General features: G+C 36.8%; 1 protein-coding gene across 2 annotated transcripts in view; it reads right to left on the minus strand.

Annotated features, from left to right (window-relative positions):
* LOC149924824 (uncharacterized) overlaps positions 1-21,593 on the minus strand; it is a 557,796-nt gene that overhangs the window by 300,830 nt on the left and 235,373 nt on the right. For both annotated transcript variants that reach the window (XM_090159675.1, XM_090159674.1), the window contains exon 4: positions 4,276-4,469. In XM_090159675.1, coding sequence (XP_090015801.1) covers positions 4,276-4,469 — 194 coding nt within the window. The remainder of the gene's footprint in view (positions 1-4,275; positions 4,470-21,593) is intronic.

Below are 21,593 nucleotides of genomic sequence, written 5' to 3' on the forward strand. Positions count from 1 at the left end.
AAGAGTTTTTTCGGCGTTGAACGAACACGGTAACGAGAAAATATTTTTTTCTCGTTGACCGAAAGGATTGAAGTCCGAGCATCCGGTCTAACAGCCGGTGGACGATACGAGTCAATGGGAAGAATCCGAAACGAATGAAAGGTAATTCCGAAGATATTGAAATGACGCGGTAACTCGAGTAGTACAGGAAAAGCCCCCAATGTAGCCCGCAACGCTAGGCTCGTTCCATTTAAAGGGATCGATCAGAAAACGTTGTCAGTGAACGTTGGAGAGTAGCGAGAGAGAGAGCCTTTTCATCCTTAAGTGGTCTGACGGCATTCGCACCCACATCTCGAATTTGGTCGCGGATGGTCAGCCACAGCTGCCGCCTTACCCGCCAACACCAACACCACCACCACCGCCTCAATACTCTTCCGACAGAAATACGGGACAGTCGGCTTAGAACTCGGTGGATGGGTACGGTCTGCGACGTCGGTAGGAAATCCTCCAACATATCTCAACTTACGTTTTCCGCGCGGATAAAATGCTTCGGAACAAAAACGAACCAGGAGAACAACAACAAGAACCATTACACATCGAAAACTCTCGCAAACAAAATTGATATTTTCGTATTTTTGCTTTGATACTTTCAATTGAATTCGCCTATTTCTTCAATTCTTAAAAGATAATACACGACAAGGATCAAAACAGCAAATGAATTATTTTGCAATACATAAACCAAAATAACCTTTGGGAAAATATATTTCACAGGTTAAACCCCTTTAGAATATCAACATATAACGTCATCTTCGAAAGTTCATAAAGTAAATAAGGTTTCAAACAAATAGTCTTGCACGATGTCACTAGAAATCGACATGGAATTTTTCAAGCGCTGTAAGACATGGCATTTTTCAAGCGCTGTAATTTCACGTGTTAACTTCGGTTTTCTAAAAACTTGGTAACCTTACGTAAGCATTGAGTTAAAGTTCCACGAAATTTTAAAGCCGAAACATTATGAATCTCAAACATATTTTTTTTTACAAAAGTTCCAATTCCTTTTCCATTATTATTTTGGCTTTATTAGTGTTTCACGCTTCTATAATTTGGTAGAATAACGAACTATGAGACCCTTAATCAGGCATAGCTTTATTATCATAACCTAATTTTATTCCCAGAACAAATATCGTTGTCAAAACCCAGGCAACAACGTTATAGTCAGAGACATTTCGTATGAAATAATTTAACAGAAACGTGGTACTTAGCACACACAGGTTTGCAAAGTAAATGGTTGATTATAGAGACTAGACTACAGCCAATGTCTCGTACAGCACGTAATGACTTCGAAGATACAACAATAGCGGGGTGCTCTTATCAAGATCTTAAATCTCAAAGCAGAACGGGGCAGTTAAAAGTAACGCTTACAAGCAGCTCCAAAGAGAACTTGTATACGGTACAGGGAAAGAGTTAAGGGCAGCGACACCGCGAAACAAATACGTCTTTACTAAGTAATGGAGTAAAAGAGAACGCGCCTCGAACCATCCATCAACGGCTCCTAAACGGGGACGTTTATAGCCCTTTAATTCGTGACCTTTTACCCCTGAATCGCTGGCTGCCGGTCTCAGGGGGAGGGAGGGAGGGCCAACACGAACAGCGGGTACCCCCCTGGCGGTACTCGATTCGCCCAAGGTTGGTCTCGCTGCCGACAAAATTCCCAAGCTTCGAGATACCCGAGTACTTAAATCTTTCCTTATTTGGGTATTGGGCGATTGATGAAATCACGTTCTATTTGTGGTTCGTTTGTTTCGGAGTGCGCGTACACTGTCAACCAAGGTCTAAATGACTCACTACCGAAACGAAGCACTCTGTCGACGAATCTTAATAGAAAATTTACTCCCACTTCGAATTAAGCAGCGTGAAAAACCCATTTGAAGAATAAAAGGTGTGGAAGACCAAAGTTATCGGCGGGATAGAAAGGAAAGAATGTCAAAGGTCAACTCTATTTACTTCCACGGTCAAAGATTCGCCGCCATTAACTTTGAAAGTAGTCCGTGGGCTGAAGAAGGATTTTTTTCTACACTTTTTCAACGCAAAATATGATGGATGAGAAACGAGTTGAACTCCGCGAGCATTGCCCGACTAATATGCCTTCGAAGACGTACCCGACAGAGCACCACAGACCACGATATTTCAGTGGAAATAATTCCCAAATTAAACTCGAACGATGATAAATAACTCCAGAATATATTCCGATTAATTTTAACGTACTAGAATATTTTTAAAAGTTTCGTAACAAATTAATACGTCAAGAATATAAAATAAAATTCTGAGCATCCGTCTGTTAATTTTACAATGGTCGATGACTTCAAATCGACCATTAGAACATCTGGATTTAAAAATATCGAAAGTAATGAAATGACAATTTTGTCGTATATCGAAGAGAATCTTCGGGTGTCGCGTAGGCGGGCGAGTTAATAAATTTCTTCGAATTGGGAGAAGGTCCTTGAAAGCCATAAACACATTGACGGCCGGAAACGTCGATTTCCAAAATAGATTTTTTTTCAACGAGAAAAGGAGGCATAGGCGTCAAAAAAGGGTAAGACGTCAAATGGGAATATCATCATCCATAATATACACGACGACACTGGAAGGGAAAACGATGGAATTTCCCATTAACCGAACTTGGCACTTGACTTCAATCTTCTCTAAGACACGTGGGATGGAGATACGTGGGGGTTTTCTTCCAAAAGAAGAACAATATGCGAATAAAAAGGGAATTTTAGATAGCCCATTACGCGTAACGTACGGTGTGATAAAACCATCAAGAATTTTTCCGCATGTAAATCCAGGGATTAACCAACCCTCGAAATACCGAAGCCAGTATCGAAGATAAAACGTTACAGGCTGTATCATTATTTAAAAAAAAACAGCGTATAGTATAAGTTTCTCGCTATCATTTCCGAGAATCTCGAGTTTTTCTAGTCTACTCGGAAAGGCGGAATGAAGGACCGTCAACGAAATTTCTTAGCGATAAAATAAAGCCGGTTAAATCTAGCCCGTTTTTCACATTAATCTTCCATTTAATAAATCAATCAAACCGAAGGAGGCAAAAAATATCGCCGAATACTCAAGGCGGAGGGATTTTTTTTACGGCCCAACAGCGCGGCGGAGGGGTAAGGAAATCGATTTATAGCCCAGGATGCACGCGGCATTGGACTGCGCCGGTAGCTGGCTTCTTAGAAACTCAATACCTGGCCGCGATGGTCGGAACAGCCAGAGAGACAGCCAGCCAGATTTTTCACTTAGCAGTTTATATACTGCGGAATCAATTCCCGGAGAGTCAGCTATATCTCGCTGGTTTCCTCATAATGTATGGCATCGATGAACGTTCCGAAAGGTGGTCTCGCGTGAGCGGGGCACGTCGTTAAACCGTTCGGAACGGTTGGGTCCGATCTGGTTGTTTCGTGATTTTACAACCTCAACGTAACAAGTAATTAAATACGCGGATTAAGCTACCATTTGAAAACGAGTAGAGGAAACCTGAAGGAGTATAGCTTTAACGCGGACAATCTACTCCCCGTAGCCTTCACTTGTCCAACAATAATGTTTTTGGTAGTTTGGCCTTTGTAGAGATTACAAAATTGAGCGAACGATGAAATCAGGGTTCATACAACATTTGGAAAATTAATTTCCCTGATATTTCCAGGTTTTCTCCTGGAAATTTCCCTGATATTTTCAGGTGCTAAAGCACCGTATGTTTTCGTTTAATCGAAAAAAAATTATATATAATTATTGAGGCGCTTCCAGACTCAAACGAATTTCCCTGATACATCCAGATTTTGGTTAAATATTTAAAATTTCCCTGATATCTCCCTGATTTTTTGGAAAGAATCTGTTTCACTGATATTTCCAGGTTTTCCAGGTTCTCCAGGTTTGTATGAACCCTGGAAATTTATTTCATGTGTGGCCTGTGCCCTGGTATAAAAATAATTCTAGGTCCGTTAATACTGGAGATAGCTATACATGTTGATCGATACATTACAGGGAATAAGGGTTCAAAGACGAGCCCCTAAGTACTCAGGTAGCCCGTTAGTTTGAACTGCCTTCAACCTAACTATTCCCTTCACCCTCTAGTTCGACAAACTTTGTTTCTCAAATTCAACCACTGGAGGTTACGCCGCATTACGTTCCATAATAAAACTCGTACATCGCAACCCTTCAACAAAACACCACAACACCTACCATTCAACTCTTAAAAGGTCAAATATACCACATTACAATAACGAAAATGATTCTTACCTCGATCACTTCCGTTCGTATCCGTCGTTAAGACAAGACGCAAGGTGATGGTCACCTCTTGGTCAACTTCCGCGTGATCGGGTACTTGTAGTCGAAGACGTTCCACTCTCCAGGCAGTGAGACGATAGACTTGGCCGGCGAATTCCGACAACCCGAAACATTGGGAGGCGAGTTTCTCAGCTTCATCATCGGAGCTGCCAAAAATCGAGAAAAAAATATTCGCCAGTTAGCTTCGAGTGAAAGTGAAACCACATCGAAAGAGAGATTGCAGACGCCAACCTTACGCTTTTAAACCACTTTAAAAATGGCCAGAAAGAAACACTTGTCAGTGATAAGGGGAATACGAGACTCACCGCGTTAAATACGCCTTCTTCCAGAAGAAGATAAAATATCTCTTTAAGAGAGAAGTACCCCTATTGTGGGTTTCGCATTTTTAATATGGGTTTCGAAATTTTAGTCTGACTATCCAAATTTTAGTCTGACTTTCCAAATTTTAGACTGACTTTCCAAATTTTAGACTGACTTTCCAAATTTTAGACTGACTTTCCAAATTTTAGACTGACTTTCCAAATTTTAGACTGACTTTCCAAATTTTAGACTGACTTTCCAAATTTTAGACTGACTTTCCAAATTTTAGACTGACTTTCCAAATTTTAGACTGACTTTCCAAATTTTAGACTGACTTTCCAAATTTTAGACTGACTATCCAAATTTTAGACTGACTATCCAAATTTTAGACTGACTATCCAAATTTTAGACTGACTATCCAAATTTTAGTCTGACTATCCAAATTTTAGTCTGACTATCCAAATTTTAGACTGACTATCCAAATTTTAGTCTGACTATCCACATTTTAGTCTGACTATCCAAATTTTAGTCTGACTATCCAAATTTTAGTCTGACTATCCAAATTTTAGTCTGACTATCCAAATTTTAGTCTGACTATCCAAATTTTAGTCTGACTATCCAAATTTTAGTCTGACTATCCAAATTTTAGTCTGACTTTCCAAATTTTAGTCTGACTTTCCAAATTTTAGTCTGACTTTCCAAATTTTAGTCTGACTTTCCAAATTTTAGTCTGACTTTCCAAATTTTAGTCTGACTTTCCAAATTTTAGTCTGACTTTCCAAATTTTAGTCTGACTTTCCAAATTTTAGTCTGACTTTCCAAATTTTAGTCTGACTTTCCAAATTTTAGTCTGACTTTCCAAATTTTAGTCTGACTTTCCAAATTTTAGTCGGGGTTTCGCCATTTTTAGTTTATATTGACTGTTTAACTGATAAAAGAAATATAAACATAATGCAGGAAGTTTAATTTCTACATTTTATATTGTTAGTAGGTTAATCCGTGATACTGTACACATTCGTCATTTGATGTAAAATTAGCTCTCATTGAAAGATGCCTCAAGCTGGTGACACTTCTCTCTTAACATAAATTATTTACTTAAGTCTCTACCCAATAATTCTTGTTATAAAATACCCCGTGAGTTAGGTTTTATAGAAACTTAAAAGCGATAAGGATGGAGTTACAATATTTTCCCTCGTGCCTTTCCCCCTACGCATTACTGTAGCTGCGCATACTGCTACTTGGGGCACAAAATGCGTAGGTGAAGACTTACAGCTCTTATTAGCAATCTTAAACGCCGACGCCTTCGTTCAATCCGCAGCACGAAGTTCTAACATAAATTAGCAGCGAATCCCCAGCTGCGGTTCAAAGGTTTTAAAAATTTCTTTCAAGTTCAACTTTGTAATATGGAAGAAATATAAAACCCTATCGTTTCCAAGCTTACATTTTGGTCACTACTCTTGATATTACAGTACGTGAAATGGACTATAATTGATGTTTATTCAATGATTCTTTTTTAATACAGTTATTCTTCATTTTTAATTAAATTATTCTTCATTTTTAATAAAATTATTATTCGTTCTCAATAAAATTACGATTCATTCTCAATAAAATTACGATTCATTCTTAATAAAATTACGATTCATTCTTAATAAAATTACGATTCATTCTTAATAAAATTACGATTCATTCTTAATAAAATTACGATTCATTCTTAATAAAATTACGATTCATTCTTAATAAAATTACGATTCATTCTTAATAAAATTACGATTCATTCTTAATAAAATTACGATTCATTCTTAATAAAATTACGATTCATTCTTAATAAAATTACGATTCATTCTTAATAAAATTACGATTCATTCTTAATAAAATTACGATTCATTCTTAATAAAATTACGATTCATTCTTAATAAAATTACGATTCATTCTTAATAAAATTACGATTCATTCTTAATAAAATTACGATTCATTCTTAATAAAATTACGATTCATTCTTAATAAAATTACGATTCATTCTTCATAAAATTACGATTCATTCTTCATAAAATAATTATTCATTCTTCATAAAATTATTATTCATTTTTAAAAAAATTATTATTCTTTCTTAATACAATTATTTTTCATTCTTAATAAAATTATTTTTCATTCTTAATAAAATTATTTTTCATTCTTAATAAAATTATTTTTCATACTTAATAAAATTATTATTATCTTAATAAAATTATTATTCATTTTTAATAAAATTATTATTCGTTCTTAATAAAATTACGATTCATTCTTAATAAAATTACGATTCATTCATAATAAAATTACGATTCATTCATAATAAAATTACGATTCATTCTTAATAAAATTACGATTCATTCTTAATAAAATTACGATTCATTCTTAATAAAATTACGATTCATTCTTAATAAAATTACGATTCATTCTTAATAAAATTACGATTCATTCTTAATAAAATTACGATTCATTCTTAATAAAATTACGATTCATTCTTAATAAAATTACGATTCATTCTTAATAAAATTACGATTCATTCTTAATAAAATTACGATTCATTCTTAATAAAATTACGATTCATTCTTAATAAAATTACGATTCATTCTTAATAAAATTACGATTCATTCTTAATAAAATTACGATTCATTCTTAATAAAATTACGATTCATTCTTAATAAAATTACGATTCATTCTTAATAAAATTACGATTCATTCTTAATAAAATTACGATTCATTCTTAATAAAATTACGATTCATTCTTAATAAAATTACGATTCATTCTTAATAAAATTACGATTCATTCTTAATAAAATTACGATTCATTCTTAATAAAATTACGATTCATTCTTAATAAAATTACGATTCATTCTTAATAAAATTACGATTCATTCTTAATAAAATTAAGATTCATTCTTAATAAAATTACGATTCATTCTTAATAAAATTACGATTCATTCTCAAAAAAAATTTTATTCATTCTCAATAAAAAATTTATTCTTTCTTAATAAAATTATTATTTATTCTTAATAAAATTATTATTCATTCTTCATAAAATAATTATTCATTCTTCATAAAATTATTATTCATTTTTAATAAAATTATTATTCTTTCTTAAAACAATTATTTTTCATTCTTAATAAAATTATTTTTCATTCTTAATAAAATTATTTTTCATACTTAATAAAATTATTATTATCTTAATAAAATTATTTTTCATTTTTAATAAAATTACGACTTAATCATTTTTACTAAATATAAATAGTTTTTACCGTTAATTTTCTTAATTTATATCTATATCACGTGTTTAAAGGATGGTAAAGTCACCATAAATCAAAATAAAATAATTTATTATAAAAACCGAATAATTAAGCAAAACGATTTTACACCTATTATATTAAAATGCTATCAGGCTAGAATGATAGGTTTTTTATTAACAGGAGTATAGCACCATTTCGCAAAAATGGCCGCGTCCATATTCCAACCCCGTGAAAAAAGTCGGCGAAGATGGTAAAAAACCAAACATTTCAACACGGTCCTTCACACCAGAACCCTTAAAAAAAAGTGTATAAAACAAAAAGACATCAAACCCAATAGGCGTAGAATATCAGGATTTCTATTTCGCGCAATCTATTCCTCTGGATCTTTCCCGCGACGGAGAACGGCTAAAACTAGCGAAGAAGGAGCTCTCAAAGCGGGAATGTTTCCATTTGGAATTCGATATAAACTCGAGATACACGAAACAATGTTCTCCAGCCGTCCCTGATGGTTGCAGCTCCTGATTTTCTTATCAACACATTTCTACGTGAAACGCGGGGTGCCAAAGACACCATCGCGAACCGTGCTTACGTAAGTGATGGCTTCAATTTTAGATTAAAATCGATCTTGGCAACAACGAAGGTTTCGCGGGAACATTCCGGACTCGAAAAACGCGCCATCTAGCGCCCATCGATGTATACGAAAGCAGAACCTTTATGGAAAAGGAAAATATCAAGGTGAAAGTTTCGACATCACCTTTTTTATCGTCCGATAAGTAGTTTTTGGGCCCGAACGATTTTGGCATCCACTTTTATGGAACGGGCGAAAGACAGCCTGACGGATGTTTCCGCGAAAACATCATCTTACATAAAAGCCATTTCATAATTTCTTTTTGATATTACTGGCATTGATCAATATCAGTGCCATTTAGATCGAACATCCCGATTGGCCTTACTTGAGATGTTCGCAACATTTCACAATTTATTTATGTTTTAAGAATTTGATCTGGCCGATACGACTTTTGAAATTAAAGAAAAAATTGCTTAAAACTGGAATTTTTCATTGGTGACTTCAACATTTTCTGTTTGAAATTCCCAGCCTTTTCCCTAACCATATTTTAAAGATTGCCATCGAACTTTTAAGAGTCATAATTAGATCATTTTTAACATTACATTTAATTTGTATCAAATGTTAATGAATTTACTTACATTTTAGTAAATAAACGTTTAATAATCTTTTTTCAATCACTTTCATAAAATTTTCAAAATAAATTTTAATTTCCTGACTGTACCCCGAAGTTTTACAAATTGTTAATTTCCGACCTTTTCCTGACTTTTTAGGCCTATTTCCTAACTTTTCCCTGACTTCGCTACCCTAGTCTGAAATACTTTTTCAAATTCTTAATATTTTATGACGTTTTAAGCTTTCTCCTGATTTTAAGAAATTTTAATCCGGGTTTCGTAATTTAACCTGAGCTTCGTATTTTTAATCAAGGTTTCGTAATTTGAATCTGGGTTTCGCAATTTTAATCCAAGTTTCGTAATTGAAATCAGAGTTTCATAATTTTAATCTGAGTTTCATAATTTTAATCTGGGTTTCGTAATTTTAATCGAGATTTCGTAATTTTTAACCATGGTTTATGTTTAACCTGAGTTTCACAATTTAACTTGAGTTTCTCAATTTAATCTGGGTTTCGTAATTTTAATCTGGGTTTCGTAATTTTAATCTGATTTTCGTAATTTTAATATGAGTTTCGTAATTTTAATCTAGATTTCGTAATTTTAACCATGGTTTATGTTTAACCTGAGTTTCGTAATTTAACTTGAGTTTCTCAATTTAATCTGAGTTTCGTAATTTTAATCTAGATTTCGTAATTTTAACCATGGTTTATGTTTAACCTGAGTTTCACAATTTAACTTGAGTTTCTCAATTTAATCTGAGTTTCTTAATTATAATCTGGGTTTCGTAATTTTAATCTAGATTTCGTAATTTTAACCATGGTTTATGTTTAACCTGAGTTTCACAATTTAACTTGAGTTTCGTAATTCTAACCCAAGTTTCGCCATTTTACCTCGAGTTTCTCAATTTTAACCCGAGTTTCTCAATTTTAACCCGAGTTTCTCAATTTTAACCCGAGTTTCTCAATTTTAACCCGAGTTTCTCAATTTTAACCCCAGTTTCGCAATTTTAACCCGAGTTTCTCAATTTTAACCCCAGTTTCACCATTTTAACCCCAGTTTCACCATTTTAACCCCAGTTTCACCATTTTAACCCCAGTTTCACCATTTTAACCCGAGATTCTCAATTTTAACCCGAGATTCTCAATTTTAACCCGAGTTTCACAATTTTAACCCGAGTTTCTCAATTTTAACCCGAGTTTCTCAATTTTAACCCGAGTTTCTCAATTTTAACCCGAGTTTCACAATTTTAACCCGAGTTTCTCAATTTTAACCCGAGTTTCTCAATTTTAACCAGAGTTTCTCAATTTTAACCCGAGTTTCTCAATTTTAACCCGAGTTTCTCAATTTTAACCCGAGTTTCGCAATTTTAACCCGAGTTTCGCAATTTTAACCCGAGTTCCACCATTTTAACCCGAGATTCTCAATTTTAACCCGAGATTCTCAATTTTAACCCGAGATTCTCAATTTTAACCCGAGTTTCTCAATTTTAACCCGTGTTTCTCAATTTTAACCCGAGTTTCTCAATTTTAACCCGAGTTTCGCAATTTTAACCCGAGTTTCGCAATTTTAACCCGAGTTCCACCATTTTAACCCGAGATTCTCAATTTTAACCCGAGATTCTCAATTTTAACCCGAGATTCTCAATTTTAACCCGAGTTTCTCAATTTTAACCCGAGTTTCTCAATTTTAACTCGAGTTTCTCAATTTTAACCCGAGTTTCTCAATTTTAACCCGTGTTTCGTAATTTGAATTTCTTTATTTTATTGGTAAAATGGATTCCACTCAGTACGGCAATAGCCATTATAATAGGGAACCGTAACGATTTCCAGGTAGCCAAGCAGACAACCATCAACGAGTTAATCAAGCAGCTCTTTTCCCCTTCAAAAGTCAGTCTCCTTTTCTTCGGTTAAGTTATAAAGTATACAAGTACAAACGGGTCTTCTCAGCGAAATTCTTGTTTGGCTTTCTTATCTTTCTTATAGCCGCTACTTTTTTCCTCTCTACATTTACACCAGGAATGCGTTCTTCTTTTCAGTCAAATGAAGGCAGAGGGCGTGGGTGTATACGATAAAAAGGCTTCGCGATTCTCTACTTTTTTATTATTAAAGCGAAAGAAAGAGGGCAGAGTCTTTTTCTCTTCTGGCAAAAAAGGGTGCGCGGAGGGTGACCACGCTTGATGCCGGAGATTGAAGGATCAAGAGGGAAAAAATCTCTCTAAAGAAACACGGTTTCATTCTATACGCGTAGAAAAGCCCCAGTTCCTGTTGAACTCGAGAGTTGAACCCGAGCTCTACCCTTGACATTTCCAAGGAAATTTTAGCGAAGGTGTTCGCGGCGAAGAGGGGGTCCATTTATTGCCTCTTTTTATCCGCGCTGCCATCTAGGGGTTAACGACATTCACGACATATCGGAAAATTAAATCAATGGAAGATAGCTCTTGTCTCGTCCCAGCACCACCGCCGGCTCTCTCGCGACAATATCCGCGAACCATCTACCGGTATGTCACGGCCGGCGATAAAACGCCAAACACCAAATACGACACGAGGAAAATTGATTCGGAGACGCGTCTGCAAAGCTCTCACCACGGAATGGCACGCGCCAATACAAAATGCTTAGTTTGTAACAGCACCTCGATACGGAACATTTTGGAATTAATCTTTCGATAAAATTTGATAGTAGATAATAATAATAATAGCGTAAGTCTATAATATTGTTCCATAAGTTTGTCACTTTGGGGAATATTTTACTGAGAGCTAGTGACGGAGTGACGTCATCACAAGAACAAAATCTCCCCCTAGCGAGGCGCTGTCAAAGGCTACGTGTGCCGCGTTAGCAAGCGGACGCAAAACGGCGACGAAGCCCGTTTTGTGAATAGCTCTCAGTAAAACTTTTGCATGTGAAAAATAAGAAGTGTCACACTTATGTCTTAATTTTATACACTTATGATAATAGTAATTATATTTATTTCGCGCCCTTTTTCGAGGCAACCACAAAAGCAGAGCCTGTTGTGGCGCTTACTAGCACATTTTCAAACATAGATACTACTTAAAAAAAAACAGATCAAAAGGTTAATTGCTGAATTCTTATTTAGAATCTCAAGATTCTAGAAAATGTTGTCCGCTAAATGGTAGTACAGCAAATTTAATTAAAAAAAATAAATTTTAACTAGGTTGAATCTTATATATATTTCCAATTGGTTGGCATATTAAAAACCCTTAAAAATAATAACAATACGAATAATAAACAAAGAATGTTTTAAAAAGTATAGTGTGTCATTGTATCCAGAATTTTTAGCTAATGGTGTAATAACAGAGAATAAAAGTAAAATTGTATTTTTAAAATTTTTTAACTGGTTTTTAATAATATCGAATAACTTAGAAAACAAACGATTATAAATCCGACTTATAAGTACATTTTAAACCACCATCGATTGAAACGTATTTGATCATAAAACCGATAAAACATAGCCCGAATTTCAGGGCGTATTTCGTAAAAAGAGAACAGGCTGCCAGCCTGTCAAGAAAAAAAACCTGGTAGAGGTACGGTACAGTCTGCCAGCGCATCGAAGTATTGACGAGAGCCATTTGTAAGCTTCCATTGACAAACTACAGGAACGAAGCCAAGTCTATCGACGCGGGGGAGGACTCGACGATAAGCCCCGACAGCTAGTCAGGGGAGATTACGGCGGCCATAGAAGGGGGGCAAGTGTCCCAGACTATTGTCTCCGAGAGTACCATCATAAACAATTCATTTCTCCGTTCTTTTAGCCGGAGAGGGGGCTTCCACGGGGAATCAACGCCTAAATAGCGAAAACATCTGCTAAGAATCGATCTCCCACACACATACTCAATGACGGAATATGGCCCAAAAACCTCGCATAAATACTCTGGACTTTGAACGAAATCGACGGCCGAACAAGATGGTCGGGTCGTAATCACATTTTCCACGCCCAAAATTAAGACTTCAATTGGTGAAATGCCATACAGGTGTATAACGTGTTCGAAACTAGTCGGGTGAATTTTAATTTAGAACTCTTGTGCACTTTGTGGTTTCTTTTTTTCTAAAAATAAGTATATTTGTGCAAGTCGCTAAAATTTCTTTATTATTAAAATTGCCTAATTTTGGTCCTAATTAAGGTCCTGCTAAATTTCTAAAACTTATCAAGGGAAACTTCTGAAAGTAAGATTATTTCAATCTGGAAATATTATTATCTAAACATTACAGCTTTCTGAACGATAAATTTTAGATAATTCTGATTAGAGATAAAAATTGCTCCGCTAAAACTTATGATAGATTGATTAATTAAAATTGATTTAAGTTACAAACATTTAATTAATTTATTAAAAAATTAAATTTAACTAGAGTACACCAAAAAATTCCTAGCATAGTATATTCGAACTTCGACGACGATTACACAATACACTATTGTGAAAAGTTCCGATTAAACGCTAAAGAAAGCGAGCGTAAAAAACCCGTAAACGCGTATAGTGGCGCATCTGGGTCAGCCCGCCATTGTCAATAAAAATGCTAAGAGAAAACGGCGTCGTTGGAAGAAAAAAATATCTATATTTGACTATGATAGACGACTGTTTATGAAAATTTTCCCATATAGAGGCAACCTTCGCGGGAATTCCGTTTCGGAGAGGCGCTGCTGTCACGATATTTTAACGAATGGAAATATCGCGCTCTCAAAACTGCAGCTAAGGCCTGACCAAAAAGCCCGTTTTCTACGTAATATTTTCTTAATCGATGTCGCGGCTAAAAAAAGGGAACGACGCCAGCGCCACTATCGGTCAAAACTTTCCCTAAAAATAAACCGAACCACAAGGAGCCGACGCGACGCCTGGCGAGAATCCGCTTCGGTTTTGCGAGGATTATGAAGTATGTTGATGACTTTAATAACTGTCAACTCCTTCGCGTCAGGTCATAAGTTTATCTCAAATAACTTTCATTAAAAACATCCGCCATTACCTACACCCACTTCTACCGTTCACGGCGGAGGTCGTTGACGCTTAATTTGACGCGCTGCGAGCCCGCAAATTGACCCAATATGTTTAAAATAGATCAAGAGCAATTTACGTCAGTTTAACCCGTCATTTATTACGTAAGTCAGTACTATCGGGTCGGGTTTAGTAGAAAAAAATCTAGTAGAAGTGACCGCAATGGCGTATACGGGAGTTCATTTCGGATGGGGTTTGAAATGGGCACCCCACTTTTTGACCTAAGGTGACATTTTTCACACCTTCTTGATCCATTTCGGGGGGGGCGATGAACCCAGCCAAACCACGTTAAATACGCCCTTGAATGCCCGTGACGCTAGACTAAAGTCAACAAAGAGTTTGAGTATATCTTACCATCGTAAAATTACTATTTAATAGCTACCAGCTTCTACAACCACAACCCAGCAGTAAAGTACAGTTCTGCGGTTGGTAACGCGGGGATGAAATGGCGGTGAACTCCCGTTCAATCTTTTTCTGCGATTTCGAAGCAGATACATTTGGGGGTATTCGTGGTGGATGTCAAAATTGGGGCTCATCAAAAAACCCGGGGGGGGGGGGGGGGGTTCAACGAGGGGCGAGATGCCATAGTTCACCGCTTTCCGTGGCCCCTCCATACTTCTTGTACAAACACTTCATCATCGTTTTAGTAAAAGACGCCATATAATATTTTTAAGGGGAAAAATCTTCCAAAAAAATACTCTCTCCAATTCTACGCTTTTCTGGCCAACAGAGTAATTATGATTAGCCCTTAGTTAAAGACGTTGCCAAGTACCCTGGACTCGTGATGGCCATTGGCATTCCCGTCTCCTTCTCTACTAAGATAGAGAGGATAATGAAGTGCTTGTGGTCTATTATGGTTGCGCTGTTTCAAGAGGCTTCAAAAAGATAAGTCTTTTTTTCGCGCGCGAGGTTAAATATGGGGTAGTGGTTTAAATTGGTGGTTAGGCCCTTTACTGAACGTTACAAATACTGAAGAGAAACGGCATATTACTAAAAACGATGCGGATAACGTTCCAAATGATTTACATTTTACATTAAGCTTTTAATATTTTTAGTATTATATGGGTGTTTTTAAATTATATACGGTATAACGCGTTTAAAGGGAGGTAAAATAAAGCTTACATAAACATTCACAAATTGTGCTACTGTCAAATAGTAGAATGATCTAGTAATGCCCAGTGGCGTAACTAGGAACTCCGCCCCCCCCCCCCCCCCGCGAAAAACAACTCGGTGCCCTTTTAAATAGCACCGAGTTTAATCATAAACGTTTGAGGGCCCCTAGGTCTCGCCCCCCCCCCCGCGCCGCCGTGTCTGCTGGGGCGCTATTTACGTCACTGGTAATGCCACAGGGTAATTTGAAAACTGCCAGAGTTAAGAGATTGAAATATTCCAAATATTTTCTATTGGTACAACTTAAATTAACCAAACGTAGTCTTTGTTAAATTTAAAATAAAAATATTTAAGATTAATGAAACGCTATTTATATATTTATATATTTATATTTTACTTTGATTGAATTGAATTAAATTGAATAATTAATTTATTGATGAGGAAGGATATATACATAAGATAAGTAGACATTAATTCATCGTCCCATTGCTACATGAGTATACTACTCGTGCGTGGTAGGGAGATTAAATTAAATTTATACATTGCATATAATAACACAATAATATAACAAAATAAATAAAAAATAAAGAAATAAAGTTCGAATTCTATAAATTAACGAACCGAAACAATATACGAAATAAATTCAATCTGTAATAAATCACGAAACACGTGACCTTTTCGCTTCCAATCAGACACTAAAAAAAGCGGCATCTGAAAGCAGAAACAACGTAACAATAGTTGGGTTATTTTTCCTTTATATAGTAATTAAAATTCTTCAGAACTCCGCTACCAATGGTAAAAGCGTCGTGTGATTAATTTACAAATATTTACATTTTAATTACTCAGTACGTGATTGGCTCAAATATTTAAAAATGAAAATGTCCGCCAAAACGGTTACGTGATTTTCGCTTTCAAAGTACGCGAGGGAATCCTATAAAAGCTAGACACGCGAGATTTTGATTGCAAACACGAATAAAATTGTTTAATTTGAAAGAATCCGGGCCAGCAATCTTTCGCTCACTTTCACCGTCTCCTTTTTTCTCTTTTTGATATTAACTTCATTAAAATGTAAAAAGGGAGTTCACCCTGCCTCTGGAAAACCGGTCACCCTCGTTTCGCAAACACCGGTTCGGAATTAAGAAAGAAAAGAAGGTTCCATCGCGTGCGACTCGCTCGTGATTCACCGAGAAAGAGAATCCTTTTGACAAAAGAAAATCACGTCTCGAGTATTGCGGCGGAACCTGTTAAATTCGAGCGAAGGCCCGGAATAAATTATGCTAATGAGAAAATCGCCTTCAAAAAAGCAATAACGTTACCTATCTCACCTTACAAATAAGAAAATTAAAAATTCGTCGATTGTCCATTTATTTTCATGTCCTAAACTAGAACTGTTTCCCTATTAAATATTAGATCATTAATAAAGGAGGATAATATACTTGACTTATTTACGAGAAACGACCACTACAGGTTTCAAAATGGTTTTAAAAAGAAACGACCCCTGCGCGTTTCAGAACGGTTTTAAAAAGAAACGACCCCTTGGAGGTTCAGAACGGTTTTAAAGAGAAACAGCCCCTTGGAGGTTCAGAACGGTTTTAAAGAGAAACAGCCCCTTGGAGGTTCAGAACGGTTTTAAAGAGAAACAGCCCCTTGGAGGTTCAGAACGGTTTTAAAGAGAAACAGCCCCTTGGAGGTTCAGAACGGTTTTAAAGAGAAACAGCCCCTTGGAGGTTCAGAACGGTTTTAAAGAGAAACAGCCCCTTGGAGGTTCAGAACGGTTTTAAAGAGAAACAGCCCCTTGGAGGTTCAGAACGGTTTTAAAGAGAAACAGCCCCTTGGAGGTTCAGAACGGTTTTAAAGAGAAACAGCCCCTTGGAGGTTCAGAACGGTTTTAAAGAGAAACAGCCCCTTGGAGGTTCAGAACGTATTTAAAAAGAAACGGCCCCTTGGAGGTTCAGAACGTTTTTAAAAAGAAACGGCCCCTTGGAGGTTCAGATCGGTTTTAAAGAGAAACGGCCCCTGGGCGTTTCAGAACGTTTTTAAAAAGAAACGGCCCCTTGGAGGTTCAGAACGGTTTTAAAGAGAAACGACCCCTTGGAGGTTCAGAACGGTTTTAAAGAGAAACAGCCCCTTGGAGGTTCAGAACGGTTTTAAAGAGAAACAGCCCCTTGGAGGTTCAGAACGGTTTTAAAGAGAAACAGCCCCTTGGAGGTTCAGAACGGTTTTAAAGAGAAACAGCCCCTTGGAGGTTCAGAACGGTTTTAAAGAGAAACAGCCCCTTGGAGGTTCAGAACGGTTTTAAAGAGAAACAGCCCCTTGGAGGTTCAGAACGTATTTAAAAAGAAACGGCCCCTTGGAGGTTCAGAACGTTTTTAAAAAGAAACGGCCCCTTGGAGGTTCAGATCAGTTTTAAAGAGAAACGGCCCCTACGCGTTTCAGAACGTCTTTTATGAGAAACGGCCCCTTATTAGAATAGTACAAATCGGATGTACTATTGGCTACTTTTTCTGGATTTAATATTAGGCTCCCACTGTGCGTGATTAGATATGTATTGTTTCTGATATGAATTATTTCAGATTGCAATAACATGCATATTACGATTTTAAAAAAATCCCCGGATTTATGTCTAAATGAGAAGCGGGAGTCTCTATTGTTTGGGTTCTACGAACTTTGTAATGTGCCGAGCTACAAAAGAGCTCTTATTTACGAGTCTTAAACAAAGTATCCAAATGCTTTACTCCATTGTCATTCGGTGTCAGATTACATTTGAAACAAAGATTAATATTTATTTTCTAAATTAAGTACATACAGTCGGTAAAGAACTGTTTTAGACATATGGCGTCGGCTTTTCGATGTGCATTTTCGAGTCTAAGCTAACCAGAAATGAGATATTCTATGGTTGCTAAGCGGATTTTCGTTTACGAAATTTTTCTGTTAATTCAAAATTTATTTGATGGTAACTAGGAGCAACAAACACAGCACCCCACACAAGGAGAGCGCAACCCGTCAAAAGTCGTGCATTTTGTTGTGTACATTTTTCATTGATTAGACGCTTTAGCGCCTGCTGCCATCGGAAGGGGAAAATTCGGTCTTGCCCCCCTGCCCTTAAAACGTTCAGAGAAAAGGTTCGTCCAATGAAATTTGTACACAACACTGCGTTACTATGTTTAAAGGCTAGCTGCGTTCTCCTTGTGTTTGTTGCTCCTAGATGGCAATTTGCATCCCCACGAAACAAGGTTTTATACTATCGATGAACATTTGCATGCCAACGAAACAAGGTTTTAAACTATCTATGAGCACTTGTATCCCCACGAAACAAGGTTTTAGACTATCGATGGGCATTTGCATCCCCACGAAACCAGGTTTTAGACTATCGATGGGCATTTGCATCCCCACGAAACCAGGTTTTAGACTATCGATGGGCATTTGCATCCCCACGAAACCAGGTTTTAGACTATCGATGGGCATTTGCATCCCCACGAAACCAGGTTTTAGACTATCGATGGGCATTTGAATCCCCACGAAACCAGGTTTTAGACTATCGATGGGCATTTGCATCCCCACGAAACCAGGTTTTAGACTATCGATGGGCATTTGAATCCCCACGAAACCAGGTTTTAGACTATCGATGGGCATTTGCATCCCCACGAAACCAGGTTTTAGACTATCGATGGGCATTTGAATCCCCACGAAACCAGGTTTTAGACTATCGATGGGCATTTGAACTGGCTTGAAAGTCGCTTATGGACATCAATGACCCAGTTAAGTAAGACCTTCGATTTGCACAGTAAATTAAGCGCAATTACTTCGTGAAATCACTTGGCTTTAGATAAAGTATATTAAATTGAAACTGTCAACTGTCAGCTATCGGGAATTACTCCTAATATAAACCACGTCCATTTACGGAAAACACGTCTTAATAGAAAAACCAAGTTAGGCGTTGTCATATTCAGGTGGGGCCTCATACACCGAATTAAATCTAAAGTATACAGTTATTGAACGCGAAGCGAATAAAGTAACGAACAAGTAAAGCCAGTCTGAATAAAACGAAGCGAATATAGGAGAGAGCTCTTTTTTCAAAGTTGATATTATGTGGCCAATTCACACGCGGAGACAGAAGAGTGCCTAGAACCCAGTAGAGCGGGAGCGATCGAAGGTCAATGGCGAGAATACGATCCGGAACAAGGGGCTAGAACAGAGTAAAGAGAGACCAACTGTTGTACCTCATCCCACTCCGCGCGGCGTCTCCACCCAAAATGAGTACTAGGCTTCTTAGCGAAAGGTCAAGGTTTCGCGAGATTCCTTACCTCGCCAACCACCCAATAGCAAAACTCTCCCAAACGCAGTCTTCACCTTCCTCGTAACTCGCGCGCTTCTTGCCAGGTAATACGGTCTTCCGCTATAGTACAGAGAAGTATAAAGTAGATGTCGGGTGGGTGAGGGGGAGTTTGAGGCGCTTCGCGATATAATACTGCTCGAAACGCCCGAGTTCATTCGCATACTTCATCGCGAAATTAATGACTTAAAACCGTACCGTGCTCTGGAATAATGCTACTAGCAAATTCGGAGCTTTATTTTCTTTAGTTTCAGCCAAATTTATCGCCATCTTGGCTCAGATTTAAGCAAAACAGCCTCACTTAAAAAATCAAATTGAGAAATTCGAATTGAAAGTTTCGAAATCTTTAAGAAACTGCATTTTTATGACATTTTTTTTACGGTAAAATCCGTATGATTTAATAAAGTACATTTTTCGGAGTTTCAACAGAAAATACATTTGAAATGGTTAATAGTTAAGTTTCGAAAAAGTTTTAAAACATCGTATTTATTTCTACCATAAGTAAAATAATAACAATAAGTATGCCAATGGAAAAAATATCAACGAACTGATTTTCAGAGCTATTGCACAATCTAGGTTTAGTTTTCAGCACAGAGCCCCCTAGTGTATAAATATTCCTAAGGCGTAATAAAGTAATACTGCCAAGGACGACAATTTGCTACTCAGTTTCGTTGCGAGTCCAAGTCGGAGCTTGGCGAGAATGTACTAGATATTTTCTAACCTGCAATACGCGAAACTATGAAGTCCAAGGGGGCTGAAAAGATGGTAGTCACGTGACTTTGTCGAGAACTACAGCGCCATCTATCCTAAGAAATACGAACAATTATTCATTTTATTTTGCTAATGGCGGTTTAAATTTTGATCAATTCATCTAAATTATCTAATTATTACTATTATTTAAAACATCTTGTAATAGAAAGATGGAAGTTAATTAGCTGTCCGCAGTATTGGAAGGAATATATTTTTTTTAAATTTCCGTCACACGGCCAACTATGAACACGAGTTACCGAATCGAAGTTGGCTGTGATATGCTTGTCACATCAAGGACATCAGATTGTTGTATTTATATACCCCGTGCACCGCCAAAGCATTACAGGGGTTACTCATCATCTGTCCCGGCCGAGCCGTCGACCTGTATACAAAGATAGGAAATGCTTCCTAAAACACATACACACAACGGTATACACCCGTATACCTGCATCTCCTACTCACGACTCACTCGTGAGTTCGTCAAAATTCACAACGATATAACGCATTACGCGTTCAAGATCGCTGATCGTTTCGTTATCCAGATTGTGGAGACCATTCTCGCGGATTGGTCATCAAGGACAGTAGATACAGGGACGAGAAAGCAGGGGGAAAAAATTTGATTTTAAACTTCTTCATATTCACGGGGAGTTAGATGTAAACAAACCGCGGCCATTGTTAAGACGTGGTTCACCATGGACAGTATTATTGTAGTTAGTTTTTACCATTTTGATGTTAAATTAAAAATAAAACTACGAGCGTAAATAAAAAAATGCCCATTTGTTTTGAACACTTAAGCCTCGTCAAGAACCGCTAAAATTAGGTGACCGCCATTTTTTTTGTTTACAACTAACTCTCCTTGCGTTTAGGTCCTTGGTCACATTTTAAAAAGTTGGTTAAGACCAAATTTACTTTATAATTTCGCCTATTGGGTATAATCGAATTTTCTCAGGCACAAGAGGGAGGGGCGAAGAGATAAACGTCACGAGAGTCGGAAGACGTCATTCTTCGGGAACCAATGAAATACCGGTCTGATTGGATTTTGTTTAGGGGGAAGGAGGGGGTTTTGAAAAAAACGCTAAAAATCGTCTCAACACATTAATCCTCACGACAGTAGAAATTTTTGCTCAGCTAACAAGATCTAACTTATAAAATTTGCGGGATTTCCCCCGATGTAGTTAAAGGCGGTTGATTACGTCAACGTTTACCTTGTTGGATATTGGCGAGAGTTAAGTCTGTGGTATTTCAATTTGGGAATTTGTAGTTGAAGGTCGTACAAATACGGTATTTGAATAACGCGGATGTTATGACGAAAAAGTTGAATTAAGATAAAATAAA

Source organism: Leiobunum rupestre, chromosome 10, assembly GCF_980474605.1.
Source record: "Leiobunum rupestre chromosome 10, qqLeiRupe1.1.hap1, whole genome shotgun sequence".
Lineage (NCBI taxonomy): Eukaryota > Metazoa > Arthropoda > Arachnida > Opiliones > Sclerosomatidae > Leiobunum > Leiobunum rupestre.